The sequence below is a fragment of the Anolis carolinensis genome, chromosome 2 (genome assembly GCF_035594765.1).
Source record: "Anolis carolinensis isolate JA03-04 chromosome 2, rAnoCar3.1.pri, whole genome shotgun sequence".
NCBI lineage: Eukaryota > Metazoa > Chordata > Lepidosauria > Squamata > Dactyloidae > Anolis > Anolis carolinensis.
This window is the reverse complement of record NC_085842.1, coordinates 150,042,139-150,062,538: the sequence shown is the minus strand read 5'-3', so window position 1 is coordinate 150,062,538 and position 20,400 is coordinate 150,042,139. Positions and strand designations below refer to the sequence as shown.

The 20,400-nt window shown below is 44.4% G+C and overlaps 1 protein-coding gene across 5 annotated transcripts in view; it reads left to right on the top strand.

The window, feature by feature from the left end:
• The window catches only part of bahcc1 (BAH domain and coiled-coil containing 1), a 139,249-nt gene that overhangs the window by 82,303 nt on the left and 36,546 nt on the right, over window positions 1–20,400 (top strand). For all 5 annotated transcript variants that reach the window (XM_062970824.1, XM_062970826.1, XM_062970822.1 and 2 more), the window contains exons 3-7: window positions 12,228–12,404; window positions 16,339–16,461; window positions 16,826–18,511; window positions 19,304–19,409; window positions 19,788–19,996. In XM_062970824.1, coding sequence (XP_062826894.1) covers window positions 12,228–12,404; window positions 16,339–16,461; window positions 16,826–18,511; window positions 19,304–19,409; window positions 19,788–19,996 — 2,301 coding nt within the window. The remainder of the gene's footprint in view (window positions 1–12,227; window positions 12,405–16,338; window positions 16,462–16,825; window positions 18,512–19,303; window positions 19,410–19,787; window positions 19,997–20,400) is intronic.

The window sequence follows — 20,400 nt, the reverse complement described above, 5'->3', positions numbered from 1 at the left end:
AAATTTCTGTCCTTGCCTCCTTTCTCTTTGTCCTCGGTAGTATTCATGTCCATTACAATCAGGACATCTCAAACTTCATAGATACACTTCCCTGCTTCTGCCTTTTAACTTCTCCCAGAAAATATTTCCTCTCTTTTCAGGCCCAAACCTACTATCCAAGCCTCACTACAGGGCCAACGCTACTATCGGACAAAGTAAAGTCCCTCAGGAAGGAGATGCTATAGGGTGGCAGTGCCAAGAGACAGGCAGCAGGTGTTTCTTCTGAGGCCTTTAGGCATTCCCTCTATTGACAGATGTGTGGGTGCCACATGGCCTGGCTTAAGCCTCCTAAATCAGCCTGCTTCTTCAGGTGATGTCAGGGACAATGCTATTCTATCATGAATATTCATCCTTATGTGGAAGGTGAAAGAGATGCCATCTTCTACTTTCCCACTGGCAGCAAAATGGCCTTCTTATATAGCTATCCTTATATGGCTTCCTCACAAGCCTTAGGCTCAGCCCATGGATTAACTATTATCGACTCAAACCAAAGTTGAAATACCGTAAGATAATACTTCAAAAAAGTATTGGAGATTGCTGCAGTGCCTTTGAATATGAACAGAACTCCACACCTACACTGTATTTCCTACTTCCTTTTAAGTTTAAACTAACCAACCCAGTCTTCCTCCTGGTATTTAATTAGGTTAGCAGTGGTTCTCAAACTGTGCTCCGCGGAGCCCTTAGAGCTCCGTGATTGATTGATAATGAAATTAAAGTTTGGAGCTGCTGAAATGGCAGCTTTCCGCCCACCTCTCTCACTGCGCCCGGACTCTTTTCCTTGCCACCCAGATCTTCCCCCTCCTCACCTTCTTTGCTTCCAAAGCCTTATTTCCCTCCCACTGCTCAGAGGGTGCTTTGATTGTGCTTTTCCTGCATAGCAGAAGGGGTTTGGACTAGTTGGCTCCTGGGGTCTTCCACTGAAATACTGTTAAGTTTATGTTGGTTAAAATTGTTCTCCATTTTAAATATTGTATTATATTGGGGTTTTTTTTCTTTTCTTTTCTTTTGCACTACAAATGAGATATGTGCAGTGTGCACAGGAATTTGTTCATGTTTTTTTTTTCAGTTAGTTCACACAAACACTCCACTCATCTGCCACTGGCCCAGCCCATCTGTCAGATTTTTAAATGAAATTGCCCTTGTGTCCAAAAGTTTGCCAATGCCTGATATATATATATATACATTATATATAATAAACTATATAATACATAGTATAAAATTTAAACGTTTATTGGGGCTCCACAAGAAACATTTGCTTCAAAAAGGGCTCTGCAGCTGAAATAGTTTGAGAATCCCTGTGTTAGAGGCATACGAGTACTGTAGCACTTGTGCACATATACTGTATATTGTGAAATGGATACTTTATATCTTTGTGGGTGAACTGCTTCTTCAATCATCTGAAATCAGCAATTGCATTTATAACCATTTTTATTCCCTCTATATACCCAGGAGGCAAAAGTGCTTGTACTTTCATTTATTCTTTTCCCAGAACTGTTGCTCTCTCTTCTCAGAAGCTCAGTCCAGTGAAAGAGACATATTGCCTGTTTTGTGTTTCTGTTCACCCATCTCTTTGCTGTGCATGGTGAAAGTGTAGCAGGAGAAGACTATATTGCGCTCTGTTGAATGAGTTGCTCGTAGTTCATAAAATCATAGAATCACAGAATAATAAAGTTGGAAGAAACCACATGGGCCATCTAGCCCAACCCCCTGCCATGCAGACAAAGCACAATCAAAGCATCCCCAACAGATGGCCACCCAGCCTCTGTTCAATCTCTTAATTGTGGAGACAATTACCATGTGGGGAGAGAAGGTGGTTAAGGGTTGATTCAGGTTGAAATTATTCTTCAGTAGATTGCTTGAAGCCCCTGTCCATTTTTACACCAAGCATAGGAGTCACATATGTCTGAAGTTTAAGCATAGTTTGGAGGAGCGTGTGACCTACTCCTGGTTCAAAACAGCAACAGAGATGTCTCTTGAACCAAGGAAAGTCATAAGAAGCAGATGTGATTACAAAAGGACCTTCGGCTGAAGAAGGGTCTGGTGTCAGTTCCTTGACAGACAGCAACAGAGCAGGAATGGAAGTTTGTTGTTTGTCACAAAAATGGCAATTAAGAGGCCGGGCCAATGCCATGGAGAATGTATGTGTGTGTTGTGTGCTGTTTGAATGGATGCTTCTCAAGCTGATGTAGTTACCTAGGTAATGTGGAGTAAATGGGGTCAACCTGAGTATAGCCCTCCTTTCCCTGATGATGTGGCCACTGAGATGGCATCTCTTCCCTTTTTTGGCAGAAGACTCATTAGGGTTGCAAATCACAATTTCAAAATGAAAAGCACTCTGGAGAGACAGTGTCTGAAATTACAGATGTCATGGAGTTTGTTTTGGAACTGGGAGTAAAAAAAGGGTTTAGAGGGAAGAAAAGGTTTTGCCTCTGAAGCAGAAGTGAAAATTGTGCAAACCTCCAGACCTCTGCAACCCCAAGTAACCTCAGCCAGCTAACATGAAGAACTGCTGGGAGTTAAGAACCCAACAACACCTTGTTATTACTCTAGAACAGTGGTTCCCAGGTGCTTTGGGCTTCAGCTTCCAGAATTCCTGACTGTTGGTCAAGCTGGCTGGGCTTCTGGGAGTTGAGAGCAGTGATTTCTAAACTCTGGTCTGCCAGTTTTTTGTTTTGTTTTTTGATTTGTTTTGTTTTTTGGATTTCAACCTCCAACAGTCTCAAATGCTTTAGCCAATGGCAGAGATTCTGGGAGTTGAAGTCCAATACACCTGGAGGACCAGAGTTTGGGATTTACTTCTTTAGAGCAATGTTTTGCAAATTGTGCTCCTCCAGATATTTTGGACTTCCGTTTCCAGAAATCCCAGCCAGTTTACAAGCTGTTCGGAATTGTAGGAGTTCATCGGGTATATGAATTATGACTTAACTTCCTACTAGTGTCCAATCTGGGGACAGTTGCTTTGATTTAGATATTCAGCAGTGATTCATAACAGATGCCTTACATGTGGTTACTATAGAGCAGGGGTCCCCAAACTAAGGCCCGGGGGCCGGATGTGGCCCTCCGAGGTCATTTTCCTGGCCCCTGCCCTCAGTTTCATAATATAATATATTGTATATACATATAATATTGATAATAATATTATAATGTAATACAATATGACAGTAATAATAATACCATATAATAATATTAATTATATATTCTATATTACATATAATATTACTAATAATATTACAGTATAGTTTAATATAGTAATATTTAATGCTAATATTGTGCTATGCTAATAATATAATATATTGCATGTACATATAATTTGTAAGCCACTCTGAGTCCCCTTTGGGGTGAGAAGGGTGTGATACAAATGTAGTAAATAAATGCAGTCAATAAATAAATAATAAATAAATAAATTTTAGACTTAGGCTCGCCCAAAGTCTGAAAGGCACACAACAACAACAACAACAACAACAACAACAACAACAACAACAACAATCCTAATTAACTTGACTATCTCATTGGCCAGAAGCAGGACCACACTTCCATTGAAATCCTGATAAATGTATGTTGGTTAAAATTGTTTTTATTTTTAAATATTGTATTGTTCTTTCATTGTTCTTCTTGTTGTTGTTGTTTTGCACTACAAATAAGACATGTGCAGTGTGCATTGGAATTTTTTTGTATTTTTTTTTTCAAATGGTAATCCGGCCCCTCAACAGTCTGAAGGATTGTGGACCGGCCCTCGGCTTAAAAAATTTGAGGACCCCTGCTATAGAGTATCCACTGTAAACCAGTCAAACAGGCCAGACACTAGGGTTGCTGAGCCCATTACCCTGGGCTTTTCAAAATACACAGTATACTTGTCTCAGGGAATGATTCCTTCATTTGGCCAGACATTTGAGCAGGATGGGTTGCCTGAAACACTTTGATTTGGAAGAAGGAGTGTCATCACCTATACTTGGATGAGATCAGCAAGTTGCTGGGATGATATGCCCTCCCAGTTGGCACTTACTCCACTGGGCTGCTCATAGTTTGGCCAGTAGACAGGTGCTGGCAATTGATGCTGCTCTGCTGGCTGAACACCTCTCCTCCGCTTCCCCCACCTCTTTGGCTCTATTATGCCTTTCATTCGGTAGTAGAGTCACACATCTTGAGGATCAAAAGACTTTGCAACCATTTGTGGTTAGTAAAGACCTGTCTGCCCCGGAGCAGAAACCACCAACACATGTCTATGAACATACTTCCACATGGGAATAGGGTGATGGTACTTTTTATTAGTCTGCATTAAAAAAATGAGAAAGAAACCCCAAATCCTTGCAAGTAGAAATAGTCTGCATACAGTATGTGTCACTGTGCCAATGAAAAGGTTCAGCTTCCTCATCTATAGCTGAGCACACAAGCCTTGTCTTTCACTCACCTCTTCCCCCCTCCTACCCCCCCCCCCCCTTCTCTCTTGGCAGCACACTCTGTCCACATTATGCCACACGAAGGCCTTTTCGCACTGGCTGGCTATGAATTGCTGGTACAACAGTTAAGGAAATCCCCACTGACAAAGAGTAGTGGTGGTGGATTGGCCGATTGCCTAGTTAGCTTTGGGCATTTGAAAGATAAATTTGAGCTGAGTGGTTGACAATCGTTGTCCTTCATAAATGCACCATTTTCTCCCACCCATTTTTGATCTGCTTTTGCACATCAAGAGTTTGTGCTACTTTCAAGGCAAATGCTTAGTTATGGGACCCATTTTTAATGTCAGCACTCAGCTGTAGGAAAGAAATGGTATCAATGAGGGGACAAGTAGAATGGCCTAAGAACATCGGATCAACACTATCTTGGGAAACGAAAGCTAGACTGGTGTGAATTCATTAAGTAAATTGAAGGTGTGGTTCCCCTTATTGGGATGAGAACCATGGTGGCGACAAAGTGTTAGTACTCACTTCTAGTCCTCTCCCATGCTTTATACCTTATCCAAGTCAGATCCATTCTGTTTAATTTTCATTTTTTTAAAGAAGGGACATCACTGTTAGCAATTATAGTATAGTATAGGAGTGGAGGGTTTTAAACCAGCTTGAGCAGCAGCAACAGTTGAGAAAGTGAACTCTGCAATAGACAAAATACAACAAAACTCAAAATCCACAAAATAGTGGTCCATTTATTGGGCCAATCAAAAATGACAAAATACATCAGAGTGGTTTTTTTGTGTGTGTATCAGGAGCAACTTGAGAAACTGCAAGTCGCTTCTGGTGTGAGAGAATTGGCCATCTGCAAGAACGTTGCCTAGAGGATGCCCAGATGTTTGATATTTTGCCATCCTTGTGAGAGGCTTCTCTCATATCCTGGCATGGAAAGCTAGAGCTGACAGAGGGAGCTCACCCACTTTCCCTGGATTCGAACCGCCGACCTGCAGGTCAGCAGTTCTGCCAGCACAAGTGTTTAACCATGGGGGCTCTATCAGAGTGGTGCAAAGGTGATAAAGCAGGGCAATGTATGAGAAATAATTGCACTTTTTTCTGTGATGTTATTTTTGGTTATTTCTCTTTCCCTTCTGACAGCCTCCTCTGACCTATATATACATTTGGAGAAAGAGCAGTAGTCTCCTATCTCCTTGCCTCCTGTCTCTGACATGTATGACTTTATGGCCAGTCCTCCTTCAGTGGTGAAAAGGGAGGGGAGAATTAAGGTGGAAATTCCCATTTCCTGCCACTTACTGAATGAACGGGAAAACAGCCTAGCCCAGTTTTTTCCACAGGCAGTGTTGGATGGCATTCCTCCCGGTCCTAATGGTTTGCTTCATAGCTGGATCCTGTCTGCTTCTATGAGGATTTTATTAGAATTCATATTATTAATTTTCCTGGCTTCCAGTGGCCAGAGAAGAGTGAAACCCCCTGTGGCGGGCAACCCAGAGAACTCTGGTCTGCTGAAACCACAAGAAAGTTTGAAGCAATGGAAAACATGGGAAATGATTGCTCTCTCAGCCTTTTTTATGCCATTTAATGAATTTTCTTCTTCTAGATGTGTGTGTGTGGGTTTTTTTTTAACTGTTCCTCCCCTCTGCTTCTTGTAATGAACCCATTACATAGAACAAACTGAATCTCAAGAATTTAGTAGGATGGGAGCTGGCTTATATTTGACACTGGCAAACATTTCAGTTAAGTACTTATATGGAACTTCCTACTTTGTTAGTCAATGGCTCTATGCTCCTCCAAGTGCTGATTTTCAGAGTAGCTGAGAGTGGGTGGGATGTAAGAAAAATGCAACCGTTGTGTTTGGATGTCAAGTTTCCTCTGCCCCACCTTTTGGAAGCATATACTGTAAGTACAGGAGAGGCTCTCAACATTAATTATCCATGTGTATTTGTATACATACAGACATAGTCATACCATTAGAGTTATTGGGTGACTTCAGCTGTATCCACACACTACAGGATTATAGCATCTTGACACCACACTGGGACCCCATCACACTAAAGCTTGGATCCACTTTAAATCCACTTTAGGGAGGGGGCTTTAAACAGCTCAGCCAGACAGGTCCTGGGCCTCACCAAACTTCAAACCCCAGAATTCTGTAGGAGACAGAAACTGGTTTTAAAGTGGATTCATGCTCTAGTGTGATGAGACACACTGACTGCAATATCTCATTGCTTTGGAATTGTGGGATTTGTAATTTTATGAGATGTTGACTCTTCTCTGACAGAGTATTCTGGTGCCACAAACTACAAATCCCAGGATGGAGTTGTGGAAGTTAAAGTGGTGTCAAGCTGCTATAATTCTGAAGTGTGGGTAAATCCACCTGGTTGCTTTGGTGCTGAAAACAAAAAGGTGTACAGAAATCAGCTGGTAAGGGTGAGAGGCTTTTGTAGAAATGACCACCATCATCATCACTTTCTAATTAATATCTGCACATCAAGATGTTATTAAAAGCAAAAGGCAAAGAATAATAAAATACTTGGAAAGCCACTGTACCAATTGGTCCCTGAAACTTTCACACATTTAGACAGAAAGAAAACTTTTTTCCAGAACTGGCTTTTCCTTTTACAATACCTACAGTAGAGTCTCACTTATCCAACATAAATGGGCCGGCAGAACGTTGGATAAGCGAATATGTTGGATAATAAGGAGAGATTAAGGAAAAGCCTATGAAACATCAAATTAGGTTATGATTTTACAAATTAAGCACCAAAACATCATGTTATACAACAAATTTGACAGAAAAAGTAGTTCAATACGGAGTAATGCTATGTAGTAATTACTGTATTTACGAATTTAGCACCAAAATATCACAATGTATTGAAAATATTGACTACAAAAATGCGTTGCATAATCCAGAACATTGGATAAGCGAGTGTTGGATAAGTGAGACTCTACTGTATACATAAAAATAATCCTGAGAATTGCTTAATTCTTTGAAGGAAAATAAAAGGAGAAACAGACCACAGGTAAGCCAAAGAGGAGATGAGTCAAACTGCTTGAGTCACAAATATAGAAAGCCCCAAATGGTCTGGATTATAACTTATGCTGGGTTTAGGAATAAATGTAGTCAGAGCCCTTCCTTGGGTTATTTCATCAGAGAAGTGAATGCCGCCTCCAATAAATTTTGTTCCTTTATTTCTGTTATTGTTCGTACTATAACTGGCTCAAGGTTACTAGGAAGAGGGAGTTGCTCTGAGCTGGACTTCCAGTTCGTGGGATCCAAGGGCTCCAAAACAGAGCAAGTAAGAAGTTTGGCTGAGCTTACCGATTGAGGAGAGGGTGGGAAGTTGGCAAGGGCCTGATCAGCTGCAGTGTCCAGGGAGGCAAAGCTGCCAACAGTTTTGTGACTCATGGGCTGGGAAATGCTGGCTGCATGAGAGAGCCCAGGCAAAGGGGCTCTTTTCTCAGGGAGGTGGAAGTCGAGGGCCTGCACCCTGGCTTCTCAGTGGGACTTGGTCTAGAAAAGGCAACTCTACCCACACTCACTTCCAACCCTGGTGTCCTCTCCTCCCTCTTTATCTAGCCTCCGTCTCCTTGGCAGTTCAGCCTTGAAAGGGCAACTGTTTTGCCCAAGATGGCATCAGGATTTTTGGGGTCTGCAGCAAGGGGAAGATTTGTTTTCTGGGGCTAAATTTGAGCTGCCTGAGGTCTGGGAGGAAAAAGTAGCAGTAAGAGCTGTTTGAAACTGTCCTGGCCAGTGAAATGGCAAGCTCCAGGGTAAGAAATGTTGAGCAGTTTGAAACTGTAGGGCCAAGTGGGTAGAACAGGATTAATGGGCTGCCAGCTGCCTGACTTGAAGCTATGGCTGCAGATAGAACTTTTGGTTGAAGAGGAGGGCTCCTCCTTGATCACCGCCTCATCATTGTATCACTAGATGCCTGGACTGAAGAGAGGAGTGAATACTTGGGCCACTCATTGGGTCTCAGAGAAACAAGGTAGTTGTAAGCTACAGCTTTGTCCAAAACAAAAATATGCTAGATGCTAGGGCTGTTCCATTTATCTGCTGTTATGTGGTCTATGAACTCTAGGACTACATTTGGGGATTTTTCTGCTGCCTTTATGCATCATTTGAGGGATGCTTCCATGTGCATTGTCTTCAGCGGGAGTGTTCCCATGTTGCCAGATATGTGGACATAGGATTGCACTATTAGATTACTTTTTCAAATGCATGAAATCATAGGATAGTGTCTGCATATTAAAGATTTTTCCAGTCCCATCTACACTGATGGAAAAGGGAATGTCTACACACTCACTCAAAGTCTATCACTCATGGACGAGTACGATTGCAGATAGACATACAGACAGAGTTCTGTACTGTGACCTCTAAAGAGAGATGGGCAATTCTAATTCTGCATGTAGCTTTCTTCAGACATACCGTCATAGGAGCAACCAGTCTAGAAACACAAGTGCAGGTGCTCATCACTGCAATCTCTGTAGCCACACTCCTATAAAATTTCAAAAACACAAGTAGCTGCATTGACCCAGATAAGTAAAAGGCAAGGAGGAGGATAGTTCCAGCAAATTTCCCCTACTAGTAGCAGGTCTTTTGTCAAACTAATGGGTCTTAATTGCCCATTTTAGAGTAATTCTCCTCAAAATACTTTTTATTGCAGAAAGGATTGCTCACATTAATATGTTGCTGCTGGAAAAATCCCATTTCTCTTTCACAATACTGTGAAGATTGCAGCTGAACACAGGGAAAATGGGGTGGCCTGAGAGGGGTGGCAGATGACACAATCATCTTTGCTAATCCAAGCCCTGGCTCCATTGCAAATCTAGCCAAACTAAGCAGCCTTCAGGGAGACCAAAATTAAAAGATCTCTCCCTTATCAGGTGATGATAAATTGTACAGGACCCTACTGGAATGGCTTCAAACCTTGAAATACCTGTGTGTTTGTGTGTTAGGAAAGGATATTAGATGAGAGAAACTGGGGAAGACTTTACAACTTCCAGAAATCGGGAATATTTTTAGCTCCAAATCTTATCCCCATTTAAAAAATTAAATTTGTTTTTTAGTTGTTTCCGTGATTATTTCTATCGATCTCACATAAGCAAATAGGAGAAAATTAAGAGAACTGACATACTCAACTCCAATGTAATGCAACCAAGATTGGAACTGTGGTTCAAGTTTTTAACCATATTGTTTCTGTTTTCTTTTATGTCGGCTGCATGCCAGTCAAACAAGGCTCATAGAATATATTGAAATGCTTTAAGCTACTGGACAATTTAAAAGGATAGCTGCAGGCAGTGTGTCTGGCAGTGGTTAGAAAGTGTGACATGTTTCACCAGGGTGGGTGGATTAGGGATGGGAGTGAATGAGTGGATGATCTTTCATGTAGCACGATGGATTGGGAAGTATCGAGGTAAATGCAAGTGGGGCCGTTTTATGGAACAGTTGAACACTGAAGTTAGTGAACAGATCAATTGAATTTACAGGCTTGAGCCTTGGTAAGAGCTGGAGCTTCCTAAGAACAAATGAGCTAAGTGTCTTAGGAAGGAATATGTTCTTTTTCTTTTCTCTTGAGCATTGAAAATGTCTCAGCCCAGATGCCTTTTGAGGGAAGAAGCCTGTGGTCCTGTCTGGCAATCCAAATTATGTCTGAGATTTCGCAGGCCGTTGGTCCACATGAATCTGGGCTCAGCTTGTGGGAGAGGCCAAGGTGAAGGGTTCTCAAGACCCCTTCCGGGACACTCCTCCCCCCCAAATCTGACTTCGCCCCTTCACAGCCTTGTCTGTCCAGAGAAGGGACTTCCCGAGCTGGCCTAAGCTCTCCCTCCCACTGGTCTGTGGGGAGCGGCCTTGGCCCTGCCCTTGTAACCACATCCCCACACTCATCACTGTGGCATCCCAGTGGGATTAGCCGGGGAGTGTGGGCGGGTTTACAGTGAGGAGTACTTCCTGCTGCTTGGCTGGATGCCTCGCCAGGCACTCGCCCACGTCAGATGCCTTGGGGGAATGACTAAAAGGCCCAGGCCCATTGCCTATTGATAGCATGCTGTATTCGCAGACCAATCCTGTCCTATGGTATAAGCAGTTATACCATAGGACAGGCAGAAATTCAGTAGGTAAAGATTTTCCATATGGAGATAACAGTGAATTTTGGCTTGTTATGTGGCTAATTACCAACATTTATAGTGGGCCAGTTTGGTTTCTGTAGGACTGACTCAGCTTTTACTTTATGGGGTAGGATCCAGATGTTCTTTTGAAGTCTTCTGTCCCATTAGGGGCAGCTAAAGCCATATATTTTCCAGACCTACCATTGTACAACATAGGCACCCCCCTCCATTGAACAAAGGAAACAGATTAATTACATTTCCTAGATTCTACAGTAACTCAGCATCATAGATCTGAGACTAAATCAGCAGCTGATCTGGGCATAAACACTGCTTGCATAAGCACTCTGCTTGTAATGCAAAAGACCAGGTCCCCTAAAACCACCTGTTTCTACCTTCCTTCAGCTTAAGCGACTGGCCAATCTCACATGCGCTCACTGCATTTACATTACTCTGCTCACATGGATGTTACGTCACAAGTCAAACTCCACTGTCATTTGAGAACTAACCCTTCAGTGTCTAGTTCATGTGACAACACACAACAGCTGCATTAAAGATTTCTTCTTAAAGGAAGTGGGTTTCAGGTGTGTAGTGGGCTGCAATTGTAAGACTGCAGAATCAGGCATGAGCTGTTTTGCTTAGAAATTTAGAGGCAGAGTTGTCTGAGCTAGGCACTACTCAGTGCTTTGAAAAAGGGGACCCCTCCCCCCTCCCAGTCCCCTTGTTCTGTTTCATATTTGCAGGGTGTTGTTTCTGTATCATGGCTTCACAGTGTCTGTGTTTAGCTTTACACTGTATTTGTAAATTCTGTATATATCTTTGGAGAGAACTCGTTTCAATCCTATTTATTTCCCAATGGTAATCCCCCCCCTCCCGCACGCACACACACACATACATTGATGCAGTCCTGGAATTCAATAAGTTGTGTGTCGGTTGTTCTCCAGGGTTTGTAAGATGGCGTTGAAGCTTCTGGTGTTGAGCTGATGTGTGAGTGCTAACAAGATCGCAGACATGTATACTGAGGGGTTCTGCATGTGTGCCAGCTACCACCAGGGCTCCATAGCCCATGACACATTTACCTGCAACCCCTTGCCTCCTGATAAGATTGTGTGTTATCAAGCAACAAAGAGTACTCCCACCACATGCTTTCGTGTTGGTACCACATTCAGAAACCCTTATCCAATTTTTGATCCTCAGAGGTCTTCTCTGGATATTCACATTAATGCCAATTCTGTCCCCAATGTGGAAGGCAGGTTGGTAACAATATATGCCCATCACAGTAGGCAGGTTGTGTTGGGAAATCCTGTTTATGCACCCAGAAACAAGATGTGATGGTGTGTAGTGGGTGGACCCATATGTTTCTTAATGGTGTTCTTATCTCTCTTTCCAAATATAGTGCTTGGGACACATATTCCAATGAACTAGGAATTCAAATACCAGTAGATTGGGAGTAGCTAGTTTTGTAAATAAAATGCATGACATTGCTTTGCAAATATGACATTGCTTTCAAATTAATTTTTAAAATAGGTTCTGTTTGCAAAGTAATGTAGGAGACTGGATAAAACATCCAAATAAATTAATGTTCACTATTGTGGTGAGTTTGATGAGCTTGTTGTTGTCCACCTTTATGCTGACATTCTCCTTTCTTTCTTTCTCTCTCCTTTTGTGTACCAACAGGAAGCGGGTTGATGGGAAACTCACCTGCCTCATCTTTTATGGGCAGTTTCCTGAGCAGCAGCTTGGGTTCAGCAGCACCCCCACATCCCACAGGCCCTGCATCATCTCCATCAGACCCAGCCTTTCGTGGCCCCCACTCTAGCACATCCCAGCTTTGGTTCTCACACTCCCATGAAGGTAAGAAGGTTTGCTGGAAGTATGCTAATTCTGTCTTAGTAGCCATATGGTTGCCTGATGCATAGGACATGCTCTGGAAAGAGGAAACTATGCTCCACAAGGTCTCTGAGCTTAAATCAAACTTCTTTCATGGTCTCTTCCTCAGCTGCCCCTGAGAATCCCAAATATAAACCTTAGGATAACAGGAGAAGATGAGTGAGTTGAAGAAGGAAAGACATACATGCAGGCTTTTAAGAGAGAGATAAGTAGACATGGAGGCAGGCATGGAAGCCATCATAGATGCTGCTGTATGATCATCTTCATGTTAGATGTTACAACCACAACCACTGGAAAGGTGACATGTAAAAATTAAACTGAGATGCTCAATATTCTGTGCTAGGCACTAGAATCTATACAATAGTCTTGTTCATATAAAGTCACAAAAAACAAACAACCTTATAGAAGAAGGTATCACATCAAGAATGAAAGATGACACCCCCCCACACACACACATACACACCAATGCACAGAATGCCTACGCACTTTGAGAACACAGGGATATGTAGGACACCTTCTGTAACTTGGAATTCCTGCAAAGCCAGCTGTTTATTGCTCCACCTCCTGACCACAAAATGCGAGGTTCCTCTCTTAAACTAATCTACTTTATGTAGCACAGACATGAAGACTTTTTTCCTATCTTCTGGGGAAAAACTGGCAAGGAACACAAAGGAACAATTGTTTGCACAATCTCTTCACTAATACTGAGGTACCCTTTCTCTTCTATTTAGCTTCTGAAATTCCCCTGAGATGTTCCAAAATTTTTCATTCCCCTTTTCTTAAGGACATTTGAGCAAATGGTTTGGACAAAGAATTTGCCAAAGGCCTGATCAATATGAAGTAGCTGGGTTTCCTCTCCACCTCAACACTCCCCCTCCACAGCTTTGTCGGTGCCCCCTCATTACCATCCCCAAACTTCCTGTTTATTCTGGCTCTACATCTCCTTCACGCACATGTCCGCCAATTGGCCTCCAGTCTCCCCATTGCAGTCCCTTGGCATTCCAGTTCTGGCTTGTTAAGACAATGGGAAGTTCTGTCACTGCCTTTCTCCATTACATGAGGTACCCCAAGAAAACTGGCATTCAACTGGTTGGCTCCAAAGGCACAACGCTGTCCAACTTATTCCTTAGACTACTCCAGCTGTGTTGTGCTGCTGGCCGTGTGGCTTTGTGTTTTCCAAATAGCCTTGCACTTCATGGACCACTCCTCCCCCCCCTTCTCTCCCCCCCTCCCATTGACTGACTCTTGCTGTGCCCCTCCTGCTGCCTCCCTCCTCTCCGACATCCTCTCTCCCCGTGAGAGGCAGAAAGTTAAAGTGCGAGAGGCAAGGTGCTGCTGGCACTGTGCCCTGGCAGCCAGCCCGACTGCTAGTTTGAACGGCTGCCAGCTGGCTTCCGGCATGCCGGGGATGCTGGGGGTGGGGTGCAGGCAAGGCTGTCGGCATCACGCTGACAGGCGGCCCGTCCGGGGTGGGGTGGGGTAGCAGGGCTGAAAGTGCTGGTGTGTGGCCGACTAGGGAGATTAGTTGGGCAGACGTCGGGAGGGCTAGCTTCCTCCTCCTGTGTAGAACCATAGAGAGGAGTTGGGCAGACAATGGGAAGATTCAGACAAGGGGAGGAGAGCTTGGTGACTTGGCACAGTGCTTGGGATTTGAGCCTGAGAAGCTCTGAGTTGAAAACGGAAGGAGTGTGGAAAATCCTTCCTATGCCTTTTGCTCTGTACTGTGTTTGAGCATGTTTTGGTCACAAGTAGGCAGAGCTGGTTCTAACTGAACCATGATTAGCCACCCGTAGCATTCAAATATATGTATTTAATATGCAAACTCTTTTCAGTTCCTGCTTTTAAGGCTTTACCTCCCATGTACCCATCAATGTTGTTCAGTCTCTAAAAACTCAAACCTGCCCTGTCTTTCTCAATACATGTCTCTTTTATTTCCCAGTTTAATAAAGCATTTTTTGGATAGATTGGTATTTCTGTATAATTTATTGCACATTGTGAATGTGTAATATGATTTCTTTTAACTGGTTAGTTTAATTTTATCAATATCCTTCCTTCTTTTTTAGCCAGTCCTATAGTATGGTGCCTTCCTTTGCATTTTAACAAGAGGCAATTTCCATTTCTGAAGTGGTAGAGCAGTAAGCATTTCCATATTTTTAAAGCTGCTCTTCTTCTGTATTTTGCCACTTTTAAAATGCATATTGATGAATCACCGAGCTGAATCACCGAGCCCTCTTGTTTTACAAATGAGGGAGCTGACTTTCACCTATGACTGATGTATTTATTTGAACTCAATCTGTGGAAGAATTAGGAATTCAACCCAGGTCCCCCGCCCCAAGCTTTGGGGTAGTGCTTCTTGAGGCCACATTTGGCCATTCTGGTAATGCTCACCTTGGCAGCCATCAAAGTGCTTGGCTGTGCCCTCCCTCCCTCCAACTAGAATCCTTAGTGGCAGCACTTGACACTTGACCCAGACACAGACTGGCAGGAATCCAGGAGAATACTGTCCTAGTGAAGGTTGTAAAGTTAATAGCTGTGAGTAGATTTCATCCCCCTGTGCAAGCATGGAGTCAGGGATATGGTAGCAGCCCCAGGTTATTCAGAATCTTCTCTTTCATGTTAATATTTAAAGAAACCGAGCTTCGAGCCTGCATGTCTGTAGAGAACATTGTAGTAGGAATAAGAGAAGTACTTGCAATAGTCAGAGCTCACATCTTCAATATCGTTGAGAGCAGACCACACTCTTATTGCATGGCACTGTTCATTGTCAAAATGAACACTACTACAGTAGAGTCTCACTTATCCAACATAAACGGGCTGGCAGAATGTGGGATAAGTGAATATGTTGGATAATAAGGAGGGATTAAGGAAAAGTATTACACATCAAATTAGGTTATGATTTTACAAATTAAGCACCAAAACATCATGTTTCACAACAAATTTGACAGAAAAAGTAGTTCAATATGCAGTAATGTTATGTTGTAATTGCTGTATTTACAAATTTAGCACCAAAATATCACGATTATTGAAAACATTGACTACAAAAATGCGTTGGATAATCCAGAATGTTGGATAAGTGAGACTCTACTGTACCAACCCCGTTAGTCTGCTCTCTCTATCTGGTCTGTCAACCCTCATCAAAACATTTAGCAAGTCATATTATTTGAAAAGCTGAAGGTTTGAAGCAGAATGCTTTATTTGTATACATTTATCCTAATAATAGGATTTGTGTCATTTTGGTGCAAAATTTAGATATATGCATATACAGAAATATGCCGCCAAACTTGCGTAAGTTCCTGCTATTTCCTTTAGGCCTGGGCACACATGGTGAAGTGGATATGTTTATATTTTCCCTTTGAATTGAGGGATTCATATTAAAAACATCATTGCTTTAATTATGTGTTCTTGCTTGGCAGGGGTTTGGACTGGTCAGTGCTTGTGGTTTCTTTCAACTCTATGATACTAAGTTTCATGAAGAATTCAGTGGCCCGTGTCTGTTAGAATTCGCCCTTGTTTCCCACTCCCCTTGACTTTGCTTCATGCTATTTCCCTTTCCAAGATGTCAGAGTGACTTCTGTCATGCTGCCACCAGAGGGGTTTTCTGTACGTGGTACAAATACATTTGGACTGCCTGTCCACTCAGCACTACCCTAGACCACCTTCTTACATGCCCTGCCTCCCTGTTGCTCGAAATAAAACTGTTCCCCAACTGTGGACATTGGTGCTGATCAGTGCCATTGGAACAAGAACAACAAATCAAATCCATTGAGTCAAAGGGGTTTTGAATTTCAATTCAACATAGACATGGAGACGGAATAGGCTAAGGGACTAGCCGGTGACTTGGTTTTATGACTCCTATGTTGCGATGCTGACATTTCATTCCTCACTGCCTCTTGTTTAGCTCCAGGTTACCCAAGGTTCTCGGGGAGCTTAGCATCCACTTTCCTTCCTATGAGCCACTTGGATCACCATGGAAACAGCAACGTCCTATATGGCCAGCACCGTTTCTATGAAAGCCAGAAAGGTAAATTTGGGGGCATGGTTGGAATGTGTAGGGTACCATCATGGGGTAAAAGAATCATTGTGAAATAAAACCGCAGAAAGGGAAAAGGAAGAGAAAGGACCTTGATCCCTATTACTAAAATCTACCAGATGTCACTTTCCTCTTCCTACCATATCTTTCAGAAAGACCCCTGCTATCTGTCAATTTAGCTCTGCCTTTGTGCTGTCTGAGAATATTGCAATACAGCAACAGAGGTCTTATTCTCAGAGCTGTTTGGGCCACAGTCCATGGGTTGGGATGTTATCACAACTGCAACATGGGCTGTTGTCAGCTAGGGTACAGTGAAGGAGAACACCATTCCTAATTACTTGTTTCTTTTCTCCAGACAATTTCTATTTGCGGAACTTGCCGGCTCAACCTACCCTGTTGTCAACCAATCACAACTTCCCCAGCATTGCCCGAGCAGCACCTGGTCACCCAATTGGCTCCTGCAGCCGAGACCGAGAGGCGGGCCATGGACAGAAGTGCCACAAGGACTACGAGCGCTTTGTGTTATCAAAGGACAAAGGAGCCAAAGGGGAGGGAAAGGAGCGGACAGTGGAAGATGACACTAAGGAGAGGCACAAGCTGGTGATGCCTATGACCGCTGAAGGGAACTGCAAGGAAGGGACTGCCCAGCGAGGAGGCACTTGCGACAGCCGCCCCAAACACTTACCCTCATGCCTGATGAGCTCCAAGGTGTTGAATGGTGACTCGGGCAAAGCTGTTCTCCCCAGCTGTGGTGGAGGCATCCTGCCACGCCATGCTGGGGCCCAGAGCCGCTGTGCCAAGGAACTTGGGCATCATGAGGTTCCCCAGTCCTACAGTGAGTGCCTGGAGCGACGACAGATGCTGCACCACTCAGTCTCCTACACTGTCCCATCTAGTTTGCCCACTGGGCCCCCGGCCCTGAGCACAACGACTGGCAGTTTCCCTTGCCTGCAGCTTCATTCCAGTCCAGATGGGATGTGCCCTCTGCAGGATAAGTCTGGCCGGGAGCTACGCATCAGTGGGGCCACCTTTGTGCCTTCTGTGGGCCACTTGACTGACAAGAGCCGCTCCTTCCAGGTGCCCTCTGAGCCCTGTGAGGGCAAAGAGCGTCCCCATGACATGGTCCCAGAGCACCCACCCTCCTATGGAAACCACCCATTCTCTCACCTCAAAGCTGAGGGCAAGGCTGAACGGCGGCTGGAGTGGCCACAGAATTCCAGCACCCGCCTCAAAGGCCTGGAGTACCTGAACAACAGCTCAGATGCCCATTTTGGTAGCTTGCACCATCAGTCTAAGAGTGGCCACTTTGAGATGGTGCCACCTCAGGACTGTGCCCGCCCTAGCCCTCAAGAGACGCTGTGCAAACTCAGCCAGTCCTGTTGCACTTTAGACAAGGCTCCCAAGGAGCCACCAACGCCCAGCACCCAGAAAGTGGCTCGTATCCGCCACCAGCAGCACTTGCAAACAGAGATGGAACAGGCAGGTGCCCATGCAGAGTCCAAGCGCAAATCAATGGAGCTCAGCTCATTGGGCTACAATGGACCACCACACTTGCCCCCATGGCCAGTGCAGGGCCAGGGCCCTCCTTTGTCTATGGCAGAAGAAAGGAAGGGTGCCTACCTGGACCCTTTTAGCAGCAGCCTTCAGCAGGCTGCACTCATGACCCAAGGCTCAGTGCTAACCCAGGATGTGCAAACTCCCCCCGATGAGGTGTCGGCCATGAAAAACCTGCTGAAGTATAGTAACCAAGCACTTATTGTGGGACAGAAAGCTCCTTTTGTGGGGCTGGGCAGCCTCAAGGGCAGCTGTGCCCACCAGGATGGGGGCAAGTTTCTGGGGGCCAAAGGACAGCAAGAACTGGAACGACCTGACTGTGCCCGCAGTAGGGACCATGAGTTGGGCCATGGGGATGGCGAGGTGCGCCAGCCTCCTGTGGGCATCGCAGTGGCTGTAGCTCGTCAGAAGGACACCCTGAATCGGCCTGAACCAGCATATGGATCCAGTTCCAGTCGGCAGGGCCGGGCTGCCATGGGCCTCAAAGGTAATGGGTCTGAGGGTGTGACATGGCAATGCAGTGCCTATGTCCCTATTCTCATGAGGATTTCTGAACATTACTTCCTGCCCGGTGTACTCTTCATTCTTTCTATGCCAGTGGTTCTCAACCTGTGGGTCCCCAGGAGTTTTGGCCTACAACTCCCAGAAATCTCAGCCAGTTTTCCAGCTGTCAGAATTTCTGGGAGGTGAAGGCCAAAACATCTGGGGACCTACAGGTTGAGAACTACTGTTCTATGCCCACAGATAGTCTGAAGCTCATTCATTGCCTACACATGTTGAAATGACCATGGGAAAACACTTGGGGTATGGATGAATGGGGCAGGGATGGGGAACTGCACAGCATCAGCCATGGGGCTAAGGATATAGCCTCCCTCAGAGCAGGGAACTCCTTTCATACTGACCCAATGTAAAAGAGGGCTCAGTGAATCCATAGCCATTTACTGAGTCCTAGCTATCCTTTTTCTCATGAAAAGCCTAACATGTTGGAATATTTGGTTCATGGCAACACAGCTTTTTGTGCTCAGCTAAAATTCTTCAGATGGGCCTTCTTCCCTTTCATTACCCTGGCTGCAACTCTTGCTGAGCTGCACAGAGCAGGAGATGTGATGAATTCAATGGTGCTGTGTCCTCTTTCCTAGGACGTTTTCCACGTTCACTGCCTACCCCTGTTTGCATCCCCAAAAGAGGCCAGGTCTTGGGGAAGTCTTTGTGTATATGCTGCCAGAAGGTGTAATTAATCTTACATTTTAATCATGCTTTCCTCCTCTGTTTCTCACAGCTGGTGCATCACGGTCTGTGCATGTTATCGACCTGGATGCTGAGGAGGAACGGAGCCGACTGTGTGAAGAGCGCCTAGGCCTTGCAGGGAGAGACCTTCTGCTCCAGTAAGGACCTACTTCAACTACATGCACTGGGGATGCCATATAAGAATATTGGGCTGCAGGGGTATACATAGTGTTAAGCCTGGGGTGGCCTCTTGAAGGCACAACACATAACATCTGGGAAGGATGGCTGTGAGGGCTTGTTATGTTGGTGACATGAAGTTTGGAATGGCATTGTTTGGGTACCAGATGGCAAAGGATTTTTTATCCAGTATGGTGGCCTGTTTATATATTTTTTGCAATTCTGCCACTTTCTGACAGTGAAGCCTGAAGGACAAAAGGAAATAATGTCATGATGGGCCAATGTTTTATAGTCCTCTAGTATGGCTTGTTCCAGCTCACCTGCCTTTGTTTTATCTATTTTTTAAAAAAATCTGTCAGGGATAACAAAGACCTAGTGGAGTTTGCCCGCATCCACCCATCAAGCAGCTGCCCCGGAGACCTTACCCCTCACCTGATGATTGCAGGCAGTTCGTCGTTGCAAGCCAGCCAGTTGGGAGGAGACCCAGCAGCTCACACCCATCCAGCTCACGCACACTGGTTGCCCCGGACCCGTAGCCCTTCGCTCTGGATGGGTGGACACTCCTACGGTCAGTATAGTCAGAGCTCAGGTGTACTTCGCAGCCTGCACTGAAACAGAAGCTTAGTTGGGTCTTGGCTACAAGCAGCTGGTCTCCTTATCCTTCATGTGCTTCATTCCAGAGTTAAAACTTTCTACACTGATGTCACAGCACTTTAAGTTTTCCTCCTTTCATTCCTGCTAGCTCATTTGTCTTTTCCTTCACTTGTTGTAGACCCACCAATCACACATTGCAACTGGTGCACATTTTATTATGTTTTGAGTGGATCATGAGGAGATATTTGGAGCTCACTCAAACCTTCCAGGTTTCATTGATTTGAGGACCAAAGACAAGCCTGCTATCCAATGGATGCTTGGGACTGCTTCACATTTTACAAAATACTGACTTAGAAAACAATTACGTACCTAACATTA